The 13,507-nt window shown below is 44.9% G+C and overlaps 2 protein-coding genes across 2 annotated transcripts; one reads left to right on the top strand and one right to left on the bottom strand.

Annotated features, from left to right (window-relative positions):
- The first annotated feature begins 239 nt into the window (after positions 1-239).
- On the top strand, positions 240-8,027 carry dnajc2 (DnaJ (Hsp40) homolog, subfamily C, member 2). The gene is made up of 16 exons (XM_063460499.1): positions 240-438; positions 1,887-2,077; positions 3,802-3,877; positions 3,969-4,067; positions 4,151-4,373; positions 4,460-4,525; positions 4,601-4,692; positions 4,809-4,930; positions 5,540-5,689; positions 5,765-5,853; positions 6,272-6,341; positions 6,447-6,625; positions 6,692-6,792; positions 6,884-6,994; positions 7,669-7,829; positions 7,953-8,027. The coding sequence occupies exons 1-16, from the start codon at positions 384-386 to the stop codon at positions 8,019-8,021; spliced, it is 1,854 nt and encodes a 617-aa protein (XP_063316569.1). The 5' UTR covers positions 240-383; the 3' UTR covers positions 8,022-8,027.
- An 11-nt stretch (positions 8,028-8,038) lies between these two features.
- pmpcb (peptidase, mitochondrial processing subunit beta) lies at positions 8,039-13,161 on the bottom strand. Its single transcript, XM_063460500.1, has 13 exons — positions 13,061-13,161; positions 12,608-12,745; positions 12,302-12,388; positions 11,963-12,092; positions 11,666-11,864; positions 11,494-11,573; positions 11,245-11,357; positions 10,035-10,178; positions 9,714-9,874; positions 9,544-9,629; positions 9,373-9,461; positions 8,642-8,717; positions 8,039-8,221 (listed from the first exon to the last, which is right to left on the bottom strand). The coding sequence occupies exons 1-13, from the start codon at positions 13,142-13,144 to the stop codon at positions 8,157-8,159; spliced, it is 1,452 nt and encodes a 483-aa protein (XP_063316570.1). The 5' UTR covers positions 13,145-13,161; the 3' UTR covers positions 8,039-8,156.
- Between the last annotated feature and the right edge of the window lie 346 nt (positions 13,162-13,507).

The raw sequence follows: 13,507 nt of genomic DNA, 5'->3' as shown, positions 1-13,507 counted from the left end.
GGAACACACAAGCGGGAATTGTATTGGGGATGTACCATATTTAAAAAATATATTATTATCATGTTGTTCTGATGGGGGCTACAGAAATCTTGTGCGTATCATTTTTACATCATAATTATTAGAGAAACTGTGTGACATGTTTAGCTAGCGGGACCAGGTTTTAAGCTACAGATAAATACCAAAACAAAAATGGCGGAACTACAAGTGACGAGGCGCGATGATACACCCGGAGGGTTTAGCGGTGTGACAGCAGAGCTCGTTCTCGGATTGGCAGTGGCAAAAGGAGGCCCATGTGGTAGAGAGCGGGCCATAGACTGCAGCACTTTCTTAAGGTCTCACTTGATCATTTGGGCATCTGAATGTTCGCGTAACCTGCTTTGAAAATGCTGCTGGAAGCGTTGGATGGGGATGAAACGGTTGTCTACAGAGCAGCTGCCGGTAAGCACTGAAGGAGGTCAGAGGGAGGCAGCTAGTTAAGCAGTCACTCTTACATACTGACTGCTGCTCTGCTTTTTAGCATGCAGCTAAACAGCGCACACAGCAGGCTAACATTACCGGCTAATTTGAAGCTCGGTAAAGTCTCTGCGTTTGTATTAGTTAGCCGTGTTGTGTCTCAGGTTATCCAAACGGCGTTTGTCGCCGGGTTCACTCGCTGCCGCCAGAGCGTCTCACCAGCTTCACCGGTTAGTTGGCTTCTTCGTCTTCTTCTTCTTCGTCTTCTTCTTCTTCTTCTTCTTCTTCGTCTTCTTCTTCTTCTTCTTATTATTATTATTATTATTATTATTATTATTATTATTATTATTATTATTATTATTATTATTATTATTATCATTAATGACAGACTAGTTTGGAATTTCACAACCTTTCATGTGGAGCATTACCTGGCTGTTACGTAAGGGCTGAACACCTGTGACTCTGACAGGAGTGAAGGTGGCCACACGCAGCACTGCCTGTTACTGACTGACGGCTGTTAAACTGTGAGAGTGTCGCGGCACAGTGTCACGTGTCGGTGCTGCTTGGTGAGGGCTGATTCATCTCCACTCCTGTTCCACTCCAGTAATAATGCATTTTATACTTTTGTAGCTTTAAAATGACAAAGCAAGAGAGAGGCAACATGTTCAGAGTCAGTCATTGGGAGCGCTTCCTTTGGGACCTCTCTCAGCTGTGGGAGTTCTTGTTTGGAGGATCCTGAGTTTTCAGTGAGACTTTCCACCATGTTTGGGGCAGTGATGGTTGTGACACATCCACTGAGCTTGGTGGAATGAAGTATGTTGTGCTTGCAGCTCTGCTTCAGTTCTTCAATAACCATAAGACTGTTCCCACCTCAAACATATGACCCTATCCTGTGTTCTCTGCATCGGTTCCATTTTTGCACTGATCATCAGCTGCATTCATGTATATACCAATCTGCTCAGCACTTTTCATTTTTATTTTCTGTTTAAGCGTTTGTCTTACAGCATGTTTCACACTAAGTACCGCAACAATGTCCTAATGTTGTAAACCTTCTCAACATTTGGCAGTAAAACCCTTTCTGAACATAGCCTGCTTAGTCTCTCTGAAGCTCTTTGCTGCCAAACAGCCTTTTAGTTTTCCTCTGTTTCCCAGCCGTCAACCATAGACTGTACATAAAAGACAGCCATAGCTGCCAGAGCCCTCCACCTTGGAGTCTTTCTAATGTAAAGCTTTGAAATGTGCAAACCTTTGCAAACACTTTAGCCCTAACATGCTAATTAACGCCTAAGGCTTTGATAAAAATCTCTTGGCAGTGTTCAAGTTTAAGATAAGTGATGAGTCGAAGTACTAAAACACTTAGTTTTACAGTGTCATGGTAACAAAAAAGGGAGCAAAGAAGTTTAATTTACCAAAATGTCTCTTCCTCCTCACAGCCTCTGCACAGGTTCAGGTGGAGCCCGTGGGTCGGTGGTTCGAGGCCTACATAAGGAGGAGAAACAGAAATGCGTCGTCTTCCTTCCAGGAGCTGGAGGAAGAGGAGGAGTCCTCAGAAGAGTCGGCAGATGAGGAGTTTCAGCTGGAGGAGTACTCCATGCTCCGAAAACTTGATCCTAAAGACTGGAAGGTATGTGACAATACATCTCAGCTGTTTGTAAAGAGATCCCTGCTTTCACATCTGTACTAAATGGTTCTTCTGTCTCTTAGAAGATAAAAAAAAATATGAATAAAACATTTTTACTGAAATGTACAAAAACTGAAATCATCAAAGTTCTGCTGTGATACACTCCTGTTTATTAAAACATGATGGGGAGTTTGTTCAGCTGACCTGAGGGCATCTTCTGTAAGCAAAGTAGAATGTGTTGGGAATTTCAGAGTGAGCTTCCTGACAGCCCTCTCCGTTTCCCTGTGATGTATTTACAGTCTGGAAAAACTATTCAGTTGAACCGGTGATGATGCGTGTTTTGCAGCACAGCCAGTTTTCCAAAGCCTTCGATACTCACTGTCTTAAGTGGACGCTTATTTTTGGCCAGGTGTGTGTGTGTGTGTGTGTGTGTGTGTGTGTGTGTGTGTGTGTGTGTGTGTACGGGTTCATACTATCCTGGTGGGGACCAAAATCTGACTTTTACTATCCTGGTGGGGACTTTCTGCACCGTGGGGACCAAAATCCAGGTCCCCTCGGGGTTGAAAGCAATTTTCACACTCAAAATGCGGTTTTACTGTCAGGGTTACAATTAGGTTATGGTTAGGTTTAGGGTAAGGGTTAGGGTTAGGCATTCATTTTTAATGGTTAGGGTTAGGGTAAGGGGCTAGGGAAAGCATTATGTCAATGGGATGTCCCCATGAGGATAGCAAACCAGACATGTGTGTGTGTGTGTGTGTGTGTGTGTGTGTGTATTTGAATTTGATGGATGCACTGACACGCTGCACAGACGTGCTTTAATGATGCCTGAGTCGATGATAATTCACGTTAGCAACCGCTGCTTTGTTTTTCCTGGTGTGTTTGAATCAGTTAACTGTGTTGTGCCCTGAGTCCAAAATCTTTCCAAACAGAGGAAAATAATCCACTTTGATGGATGCACTCTTTACTTCCTGCTGTTTCAGGGCTTTGGGTTTGTTGTACACCGGGCACATGCAGCAGGGGATCAGGCGGCGATCAGGGCGTACTGGACTTGCTTTTGCCTCGTTCTCTTAGCGGAGCGTGCATTTTCAGTGTCGTTCATTTAATTGTCTGAGATTAAAATATGGTTCATCGTGAAGCCCTTTGAGTCATGTTTCTGAAACACACAATTATCCATTTCAAGCTTTTCGGGGACTCTGGTTGTGCTTCTCAGTCTGACCTGACGTTTCAGTGTTTACGGTGTGCTCAGAGCGCAGTAGTGCATCTAATCTGCATGCTGTGAGTCACAGAACATTAGTTTAATGATCTCATGGTGAGGTGTTAACACCTGTGCCAGTGACAGATCCTGCAGTCAGTGCCACTAAAACTTCGATTCACTGCATTAAGATGAAGCTGAAAAGCCCAATCACAGGTGAGGACAAAGTTCTGAAATGCCTCGCAAACTTAAACGGTTTTGGTTCATCGCTACAAACGACAGTAAGCACTTCCTGTAGTGAAATGTATTCCACATTAAAAATAAAGCGTTCATTACAAATAGACATGTGAAGGCGAGAGTTTTTTTCTTTTTTTCACTTTGACTTTAGAGTTTATCTAGAACGAAAAGGCCGCACGTGGATTGTAGAAGACGGTGCAGATGTAATGTTTTAAAATAAACTCATATTTACTGTACGATGTTGGGACTAAGTGATTATTTGAATGTTGTTGAGCGTTACTCTCCTGTAACCTGTCAGAATCAAGATCACTATGCTGTGCTTGGGCTCCCACACCTGAGGTACAAGGCGACACAGAAACAGATCAAAGCTGCCCGTGAGTATGTTCCCACCTACACGCGTGTTTCATGTTTCTGGTTTGTTCTAATGACGCAGTTTGATCCCAAGTCTTTGCCGTTTATCCGCAGACAAATCGATTGTGCTGAAGCACCATCCCGACAAAAGGAAAGCTGCAGGGGAGCAGATTGTGGAAGGAGACAATGACTACTTCACCTGTATCACTAAAGGTACGCAGTGCTGCAACTAATCATCAACACTGACGTTGTTTCTGGAATCTCCTGAACTAACTGACCCATCTGTTGAACCTCAGCTGTGGAAATCTTGTCCGACCCTGTGAAGAGGAGAGCCTTCGACAGTGTAGATCCTACCTTCGACAATTCCGTGCCTTCCAAGAGTGAAGGGAAAGAGAACTTTTTTGAGGTATTTGCTCCCGTTTTTGAGAGAAATGCCAGATGGTCTTCCAAGAAACACGTGCCCAAACTTGGAACTGTGGAGTCCTCTTTTGAAGAAGTGGATAATTTTTACTCTTTTTGGTAAGTGGAAGAGTGAGAGATGCTCCTTTGAATGAAAAACAAAACAAACACGGGGTAATGGTTCATTCTTTTCTTTTTGGTTAAAGGTATAACTTTGACTCCTGGAGGGAATTTTCATACTTGGATGAAGAGGAAAAGGAAAAGGCTGAATGGTAAGCTCCCGTCTGCCCTGATGCAGGTGTTAGCCCTCTGTCGTCTAACGTGTTAACTCTCCCCCCCCCGTGTAGTCGTGATGAGAGGAGATGGATTGAAAAGCAGAACCGAGCTTCGAGGGCTCAAAGGAAGAAGGAGGAGATGAACAGAATACGAACACTAGTTGGTACAGTCACACACTTCATTAGCAACACAAAGCCCTGAAGTATTGAGCAAATAGCTCCTACATGTACAGAGATGGTCTGTAAAAAGTGACTCATCGTCTGTAATGCTTCACTGCAGATACTGCCTACGGCTGCGACCCTAGAATAAAGAAATTCAAAGAAGAAGAAAAATCCAGGAAGGAGTCTGAGAAGAAAGCCAAAGCCGAGGCCAAGAAGAGAGAGCAGGAAGAGAAGGAGAGGGTAGGTGTCACTCTCACGGGGGGAAAGGTCGATTGGCCTAAAGGTGTGCGACTGTTACTTCCAACAGTAAAGCTAGCAGCATAGAAGTCATCTCATTTGGTTTGTGCTGTTAGCTGCGACGTTCGTGTTACATTAGCTGCTCCTCTAGTTTTTGAATGACAAGGTGATTAAAACAATCCATGCTGAGATTATTCCTGCCAGTGCAGACGTGACAAAGGGAAAATAAATCAATAAATAAAGGAGGGTTACTGCAGGACAAATGTTCACACAGACATCACTTCCCTGTCCTGGTTCAGGTGCTGGAATTCCTCCATCCTCTCTGTGACCTGGATCACAAAGAGGCAGCTTAACCTGAAGCTGTTATGAAATTTAAAGAGTGGATAGTGTTCACTTCTGTTTACCAGAATCTGAGCAGCGAACAGTGTTGGACAGTTTGGTTTTCTTATTGTCATATTTGGACAAAAACACCACTCAGTGCTTCACACTGTGGGTAATACACATATTTCCCAGCTCGCAGTCAAAGAAGCTTCTTAAAGCTGCTCAGTTCATGCTGTGAGAAGATGCTGAGCTTCAGTTGGTCACAGGCTCAGAGTTCTGTGTGTCTGACAGGCCCGGCGGGCGGAGCTGGAGGCAGCTCGACTGGCAAAGGAGAAGGAGGAAGAGGAAGCCAAGCAGGCCGCCCAGCAGGCCAAGAAAGAGAAGGAGATCCAGAAGAAGGCCATCAAGAAGGAGAGGCAGAAACTCAGGACCATGTGCAAGGTAAGCACCTACAGTGTCAGACATGTTTGTGTGCTGCTGCTTGGTGTATTTTCACTATTTGATACCTCTCCACAGAACTGGAACTACTTTGCAGACAACGAGGCTGACAGCGTGAAAATGATGGAGGAAGTGGAGAAACTCTGTGACCGCCTGGAACTAACAAGGTACGAGTCAGTTTTAGCCAAAGAGCCACCGTCACCCAAGAGCGTGATGCTTTTTGGTTTCTTGCTCGACTTTGAAGAAACAAACTGGATTCAGGTTTCCACCATGAGCTGATCCTGGATGAGCGTAAAGCTGCTAATAATGTTGGTTACATTTAAACAGCTTACCATATAAATGAAAGGAATCACCTGGGATATCATCTGTGAAACTCTGATGTGCCGTCGTAGCTGTGCTGCAGGGAGGAGCAGTTCTCTGGCACACAGAAGAGCCTGTGGTTTCATTACAAGTGTGAAGAACTTTCTGGTTTGACATGATGTGCCAAACTACAGGCTTAAACTAAGATTTAGTGTAATTATCATTTCATAAAGCTTCAGCAGTGCATTGGATGAGATGTGACGCATGTGTGTTGTTTCTTTCCAGCCTACAGTCCCTCAATGAAGTGTTGGCCTCGGGCTCTAAAGAGGAGAACAAGGCAGCAGTGGAAAAGCGGGTAAAGGAACTTTTTTTTTTTGTAGCGCCTCAGGTTTGAAGCCGGAGACCATCAGGAGCCAGCACGTCTCTGTGGTCGACAAACACGTTGCTGCTGTTTCCTCAGGTGCAGGAGGTGAATGCTCAGCTGCAGAAGGAGAGGGAGGCTGAGATCCAGGCCAGGCAGGCGGCTCGCAGCTCTGAGCAGGCCAGCGGGGGAGCGGGCGGGGGGAAGGGCTGGAATGAAGAGGACCTCCAGCTGCTCATCAAAGCAGTGAACCTGTTCCCTGCTGGAACCAACGCCAGGTGAGCGCTCAGAATTACAGCCGGCGTCAATCGGGGAACTGTGTGTCAATAACGCTTGTTTCTTAGGTGGGAGGTTATTGCCGACTATATGAACACGCACTCCACCAGCGGCATGAAGAGGACGGCTAAAGACGTCATCAACAAAGCCAAGAACCTCCAACGACTCGGTAAGCTCACAAAGAAACCTCAGCTTACCACAGTTTTATCTGTAGGCGCATGGATGCTTTGACCTGCTGCTGTTTACGGTCTCATCCACAGATCCGGTGCAGAAAGATGAAATAAATAGAAAAGCATTTGAAAAGTTCAAGAAGGAGCACACATCAGTGCCGCCCTCCATCGACAACGCTGTGCCCTCAGAGAGGTTTGATGGTAAGTGAGGCTGGGGTATCAAATGTTATAAAGTACGTCTCCTCCCTGTGGTGATCGTGTTAGTAATAGATTACACACACACACTTTAGCATTTCTCTGTAAAACGACTGAAACACATCAGCTCACTGCATAAACACACAGGCTACCACACATCCCAGTTATGCTCGCTGTGATCAAACACACAGATGTTACAATGTAACGAGTCAGTGATCTTACTAACATCCTTTGAACTTTAAATATGCCTGTACATTTTCCTGCACCATATCAGAGCCAACACACTCACATTCAGTCAAACTGTGATTGGTTGAAGTGTGGGTCTGAGCAGGAAGAGAAACAGTCGAGTTCATGGTGACAGAAGCTTGAAATGACATCAGAGATCCAACATGTCCGACAGTGCAGCGTGGCAGCATTGTTGTTAACACTGCTCACACAGAACAATCACTCCACATGTTCCACTGTGACATTAAACAGCCAGTGTGTAGAGGAGTGTTAGCTCCAGGTAGGACTACACCTATTGCAGCTGAGCTAGTCTGTATTTGGGGCACAGCTACCGTAGATGGCTCGTTTTTGTCCCAGTCATTATTTAGTAGATGATGTAATGAAAACATTCAGTCGTCAGCGGTGTGAGCTTTTGAGAGTTCCTAACAATTGTGTTGTCACGTGTGGCCCCTCAGCCTCGGGCAGTGATGGGAATGCTGCCCCCTGGACCACAGAGGAGCAGAAACTTCTAGAACAAGCCCTGAAGACCTACCCAGTCAACACACCTGAGCGCTGGGAGAAGATCGCAGCTGCTGTGCGTGGACGAAGCAAGAAGGACTGTATGAAGAGGTATAAGGTATGCTGCTGCCGTGGTCTGTGCTCAGAAGACTCATTTTTTGCATTAAAGTGTTTTTACTGCAGCGTGAAACTCAGCAGCGACAAACTGAGGAGCTAACACGTTTCCTTTTTCCTCTGACAGGAACTGGTGGAGATGGTCAAAGCCAAGAAAGCTGCTCAGGAACAAGTGGCAGCCAAAAATAAAAAATGACAAGAACCACGCGTTAATAGACTCTTGTTATTTTAACATTATTGTGTTGTTCTTTATTTTATAATAAAAAGAAGGAAAAAATAACTTGACACGACTTTAATTTTGCATTTGTCCACTTCCTCAGCGTGGTCCTGCTCAGCTTCTCATCCAGAACATCCCACTGCGGATCTGGTTGTAGTCGGGCAGCTGTTCGATTGGACCTGAGAACAAACAAACTTATTGCTTATCTGCTTTAACATCAGGTAGAAACACGAGTTTGAAGCTTACGTCTTTAGTTTGAACACAGACTGAGTTCCAGAGACGCTCTGACCTTTGACTGACTGCATCGTCACTCTTGAAGCTACGCTCACTTCCTGTTTTGGCTCAAGATTTAAACCCAGAGTTATGATGAACCATTCTTTTCTTTACAGGTGACAGAAAACTGATTAAAATTGTAAATCGGGCTAAAAGCTAAAATATCAGTCTGCATAGTTCAGCCGTCAGAGTGACGATCACTTGCATCAACAGCAGAGTTCAAACTGGGATTCACTCCCCACACTGAGCCGCCGGCTTCCTTTCATTGTACACTCTGAGTTTCTGTAAGTTCAGCCTCTGCAGGCGTCCTGTGTTCGAAAACGTACCGACTGCTGCGATGGCAGGAGCTCTGTTGTAGATGTATTTGGTGCACACATCCTTTATGGTGTTGGCATCGATGGCCTGTGGAGAGCCAGAGACAAACATGGTGGAGGATCAGGGCAAAAAGAGCTTTTCAAACATTATCAGGTCATGCTTAAAGAACACTGCCTGGACGTTACCGGATTTACTTTGAGGTTTTCTTGGCCTTACACAGTTTATCACTGTGACTCTATTATTGTTCTGGTCTTACTGCTTTAAATGTAAAGAAACCTGGCCTTATGAAAAATATACTCTTACGATGTATTTTAACTTTAAATATGGAAGCAGCAATAAGCACACGTGACAAGTGCTAGGAAGCTCAACGTTCCCGGGATCTCACTTCCTCCTCTGGGTTCAGTGTTTTTACGTTCAACAATCACAAAGGTGTAATTCCGCTGCGACGTTCACTGACACCACGCGCTAAGAACGCATCATGTTGGAGACACGATACAGCAGCATGTGAGTGAGACACAGTCTCACCACTAATCTGTCTAAACAAGTTACCAGGTAAATAAAAAGTGAAGTACAGGCCTCAGTCTGAGCTGCAATAACAGACATACTGTTAGCTTTCATTTTTACTCCCTCTAACAGAGCTAACCGTAGCTGCTGGATACTGAGAGTACAGAGTACAAAACGCAGCCCTCAGTTGGATTTCCGGTAACAGTTACTGACAGAGCAGAAGAATCTGTCGACTCACATCAATGCGGGCTTCCAGCTCATGCAGAGGGATCCTGCGACTGTAGCACAGCATCTGTCTGCCGATGTCCTCGCAGATTGGGGTGGATCCTGGAGGAAGCAGATCAACACGTGAAACCAGGCACCGCACTGCACGCACCAGACTGCACGCTCTACAGTCACGCTGCCTTACCGTCTAGATGCAGCAGCATGTTGGTCTTGAGCAGGTTCTTGGCCCGAGCTACCTCGCTCTCCGTCACACTGGTACAAAGAGAAATCCTGACAGGAAGCAGCAACACACTGTCAGCAGGTTTAACCTTCTTTAAACCTTTGACGACTAAACTGTGATCTGAGGGCGCTCACCATTCCATCTGAGTAAAGTGCATCATGTCGTTGATGGTGCCGGGTTCACACACCATGTAGAGTCCCCAGAGGCCTGTGTCTGTGTAGCAGGTGTTGAAGGACTGGAAGCTATGGCACAGGTTCCCCTGACAGGCCATCTGAGCCAGCTTACTGGATAGATTCTAAACTCAGAGGACATAAAAACAAACGATTCGCTGAATAAATGCTGAGCACGTATGTGTGGTCAGTTTTTATTTAAAGATGGCGAAGAAGAGGAAGAGCATTCAGCAGCAGCACAGAGAAAACGACACGTGCCACATCCAAGGTTTCCTCAGTACTCACCACGCCTCCACCAAATGAGCGGTCCCAGTTTCCAATGAGCGTGTTGGCTACCATGAGTGGGATTGTGTCGGGGTGAGACCATCCGACGGCCTCCACGGCAATGGCGATGTGAGCGAGCGGCATTTTGTCGTCACGCACTCGGATCTGAAACGGTAACAGAGTCCTGAAGCATTCAACAAATTAAAGCTTTTTTAATAACTTGAAATGAAACTCTGCACCAGTTTCACAGTCAACGAATGATGGAAAGCACACAAATACTTAACTGAGGTCTACTGGAAGTATCTAAAGTTCTCAGTGCTGTGATACAGGCCAGCAGGAGTTAGTGGGGAACTGTCAACGCTTTTGTTTTGAAGGCACAGAGCTGGGTTAAAGAGCAAATCTAATCTGTGCATGTCTGGACTGAGACGAGCAGCAGACAACAGGATGCATACGTGCATATGGAAAATGAATTCATGACTGTTTTTACACATCTTTTAAACCACTTTAAATACAACTTGAAAGCAAACTTGTTCTGGTTACTCCTCTAAACAATACCTCACAGTCTCCCCGAGCATGTCCAGCTGCAGTATAATCGTTCATTTCAGGAATCGCCTCCTTCATCTTCAAGGTTTCCATTAATGAAAGCCTGATGCTACCGTGTGAACTAGAAAGCACAGCCTGCATGAACCTGCATGAACCTGCATGATGCAGTCACACTGGATGATCCAAGTCCGACTGAAAATCTAAACTGTGTGCAGAGGCTTTCCCAATCTGAATTCATTTGCCTGACTATTGATCTTACCGTGATTTGTTTTGATTCCTGGAGAGGTTGTGGTTTACCTCAGCTGCCTTGTATGTGCCTCAGAGCTAAGTTCTGTTCTGGTTCTTGTGTACTTTTTGTCATTGTCTGTTACTATGAAAAAAATCCTAATAAAAATATATTTGAAAAAAAAAAGAAATGTGTGCAGAAAACTCAGGTGCCATGTGACTAAAGTCATATTCACTTGTAGACCCACCTGAACTGGATTTAAGGCATCTTAAGTAGTATGTGTGTTTTAAACATTTTCCAAGACGTGGACAGGTCTGAGCCATCACCCTTCATTTGCATCCACCTTAGAGACAACCGTGTTACTCTGACACACTCGATCTCATTCTTTAAATAACACAGTAGCTGCTCTGTGCTGATGTGACGCCCCGTTATGCAGTAGTGAGAAACTAAAGTTAGCCTTACCTCACTTCCTGTGAAATGGCATGGAGGAAGAGCAGGGGCTTCGCCTTGATGTCTGCCGGGAAGTTTTCCAAAGTGATACTTGGCCAAATCGATGAGCTCATCATGACAGACACCTGATCAGAGAGGGAGCGAGTCCTGGAGATCAGATCAATTTTACTCTGGTTCAGAATTTATTGCATACTTTGAGCAGTGCTCATGCAGGTTTGTAGAAAATGTTAACCAAACATGTAAGCAGAAAACAGCTCTAACCTCCAGCAGCAGCCAACACTATTCTGGGTCCTTTATAGTGAGCGGTGATATACTCCACCAGGTCTCCTCTGTTGATGGTCCTGCGTCACAAACACACAGCAGGAAGCTAAGCTGTGCAGGATGCTTTCAGCAAACCTCAGAGTACTTTGTGTTTTTAGGTGTTTGGTCTCACTTGATGTTCTCAGTGGGGCCCAGGATGGTTCTGCCCAGCGCTGTGGACTGGTACGCTGTAGCATGCAGATAATCAAAGACCACCTCTTGCAGATTGGTCTCCACTTCCTGCATCTCTCGAAGGATCACCCCTCGCTCCCTCTCGATTTCCGCCTCTCCCAGTGTGCTGTTCTGGATGATGTCAGCCAGAATCTCCACAGCTTTGGCACAGAGAGATATTTTATTGTGCTTTAACACATTCCAGGTTTTTCTTTTGAGATGTTGCCGTGCAACATTCAGCCCCTCTGCCCTCCCGTACCTCTCGGAAGATCCTTGGAGAAAGCTTTGGCATAGTAAACAGTCTGCTCGCGGGATGTGTAGGCATTCAGGTGAGCCCCCATGTTCTCGATCTCCAACTCCAGATCAAGCTGAGACCGTTTCCTGGTGCCCTGTCACACATTTACACAGACAAAGTGAACAAACTCTGGAATGTAATTTTCATTTTTAAAGAAATTCTGAAATATTACATTTATGCCATTATTTTGTTATTATACTGCTGTGAACTATTAGAATGTGTTCTTCCCACTCTGCACAGGGCAGCATATATTCAAATAAAGACCACTGCTTTAAAAACTTTGCTGCGTAGCTGCCATCTCACCTTAAATGCCATATGCTCCAGAAAGTGCGCTGTGCCGTTATTTCTCTCGTTCTCATAGCGACTCCCGGCATCTATCCACAAGCCCACCTGGAACAAAGCAGGAATTAATATCCGCGTCCACAAACTGCTGCTACTGTACCACAAGCCCACATCTCAGCCTGTAGTGGCAAAGCTAGTAGATGCTAACATTTTTTGTAATGCCTATTACATTTGGCTGGCTGCTTCACAATGGTTATGGTATTTTAACTACATATTTACGTGCATGTATTAAAGCAGCCAGTTTTAAACTGTTTACTTCCAGCTTACTGTGCAGGTGGGGAGCCCTGAGTCCTCAGATGCCACCCGGAGTCCGTTCTCTAAAGCAGTCACCTTGGTTTCAGGAACATTTAGCGCCACCTGGTGAGCAGCTTGGGTAGCCAAGAGTCTGTGCGGTCCAGCGGTGAACTACGGGAGAAGGACAGCCAGTCATCATGACGCTTCAAAACTTGGAGCGTTACGTTTGCTGCTACCAGTCAGCGATAATGAATAAATCTGCGCCATTGGCGGTTCTGTTACACAGGGCACATCCAAACATCACCGTAAGAGTTAATCATGTGATTGCTAAGATTTCGACGACTGTTAGCTAGCTTAAATAGCTGTTCGCAAACAAGCCGGCCATGCGCAGAGCTTTTCCTCTGTAACACTGAGCACTGACAACTGTCACGGACATATCAATTAAATGAGAAACTCAAAACATGACTATGAATCAATTCTTCTTACCCTGCTTATTGAATTCTTCTTCAATAAATGTCTTTGTAAGAAAAATCTCCCAGCAGACGTGAGGCACTGTACGGACATCGCCATATTGTTTATCTGTAACAGTGCCGTTCTGCTGACGCAACATCCGCCGGAGATGACGACTTACTTTTTTCATAGTAGATAAAAAATACCATTTGATGACATCCGCACAAAGAAATCTATTCTTACACTCTCCTTAAATTAATAAAAAAAATAGAGATAAACACACCTGAACAAATAGCTTTATATTTCAGACATTGATCAACCTATTATATGGAAATATGAAAATGGCTGCCACACAACTAACTGCCTATGTAACCTATTGGTTTGCACGTTAGCTGTAAATAAAGTATTAAAGTAATATATATTTACATTTAGGATACTTAAATGTAAGTGTTCTCAACCATATCTGACGTGATTCTGTAGTGT

Source organism: Pelmatolapia mariae, linkage group LG17 (assembly GCF_036321145.2).
Source record: "Pelmatolapia mariae isolate MD_Pm_ZW linkage group LG17, Pm_UMD_F_2, whole genome shotgun sequence".
Classification (NCBI taxonomy): Eukaryota; Metazoa; Chordata; class Actinopteri; order Cichliformes; family Cichlidae; genus Pelmatolapia; species Pelmatolapia mariae.
Note: the sequence above shows the minus strand (reverse complement) of the source record. Positions and strands in the feature narration are given on the sequence as shown.

Excerpts from the sequence above, each read along its gene's own strand:
- dnajc2 (XM_063460499.1), top strand. The coding sequence starts at position 384 with ATGCTGCTGGAAGCGTTGGATGGGGATGAAACGGTTGTCTACAGAGCA. Across the intron at positions 4,526-4,600 it reads GAAAAGGAAAAGGCTGAATG|TCGTGATGAGAGGAGATGGA; the intron begins GTAAGCTCCCGT and ends CCCCCCGTGTAG. Across the intron at positions 4,931-5,539 it reads AGCAGGAAGAGAAGGAGAGG|GCCCGGCGGGCGGAGCTGGA; the intron begins GTAGGTGTCACT and ends TGTGTCTGACAG.
- pmpcb (XM_063460500.1), bottom strand. The coding sequence starts at position 13,144 with ATGGCGATGTCCGTACAGTGCCTCACGTCTGCTGGGAGATTTTTCTTA. Across the intron at positions 9,462-9,543 it reads CATGCTGCTGCATCTAGACG|GATCCACCCCAATCTGCGAG; the intron begins GTAAGGCAGCGT and ends TGCTTCCTCCAG. Across the intron at positions 8,222-8,641 it reads TCCTGCCATCGCAGCAGTCG|GTCCAATCGAACAGCTGCCC; the intron begins GTACGTTTTCGA and ends GTTTGTTCTCAG.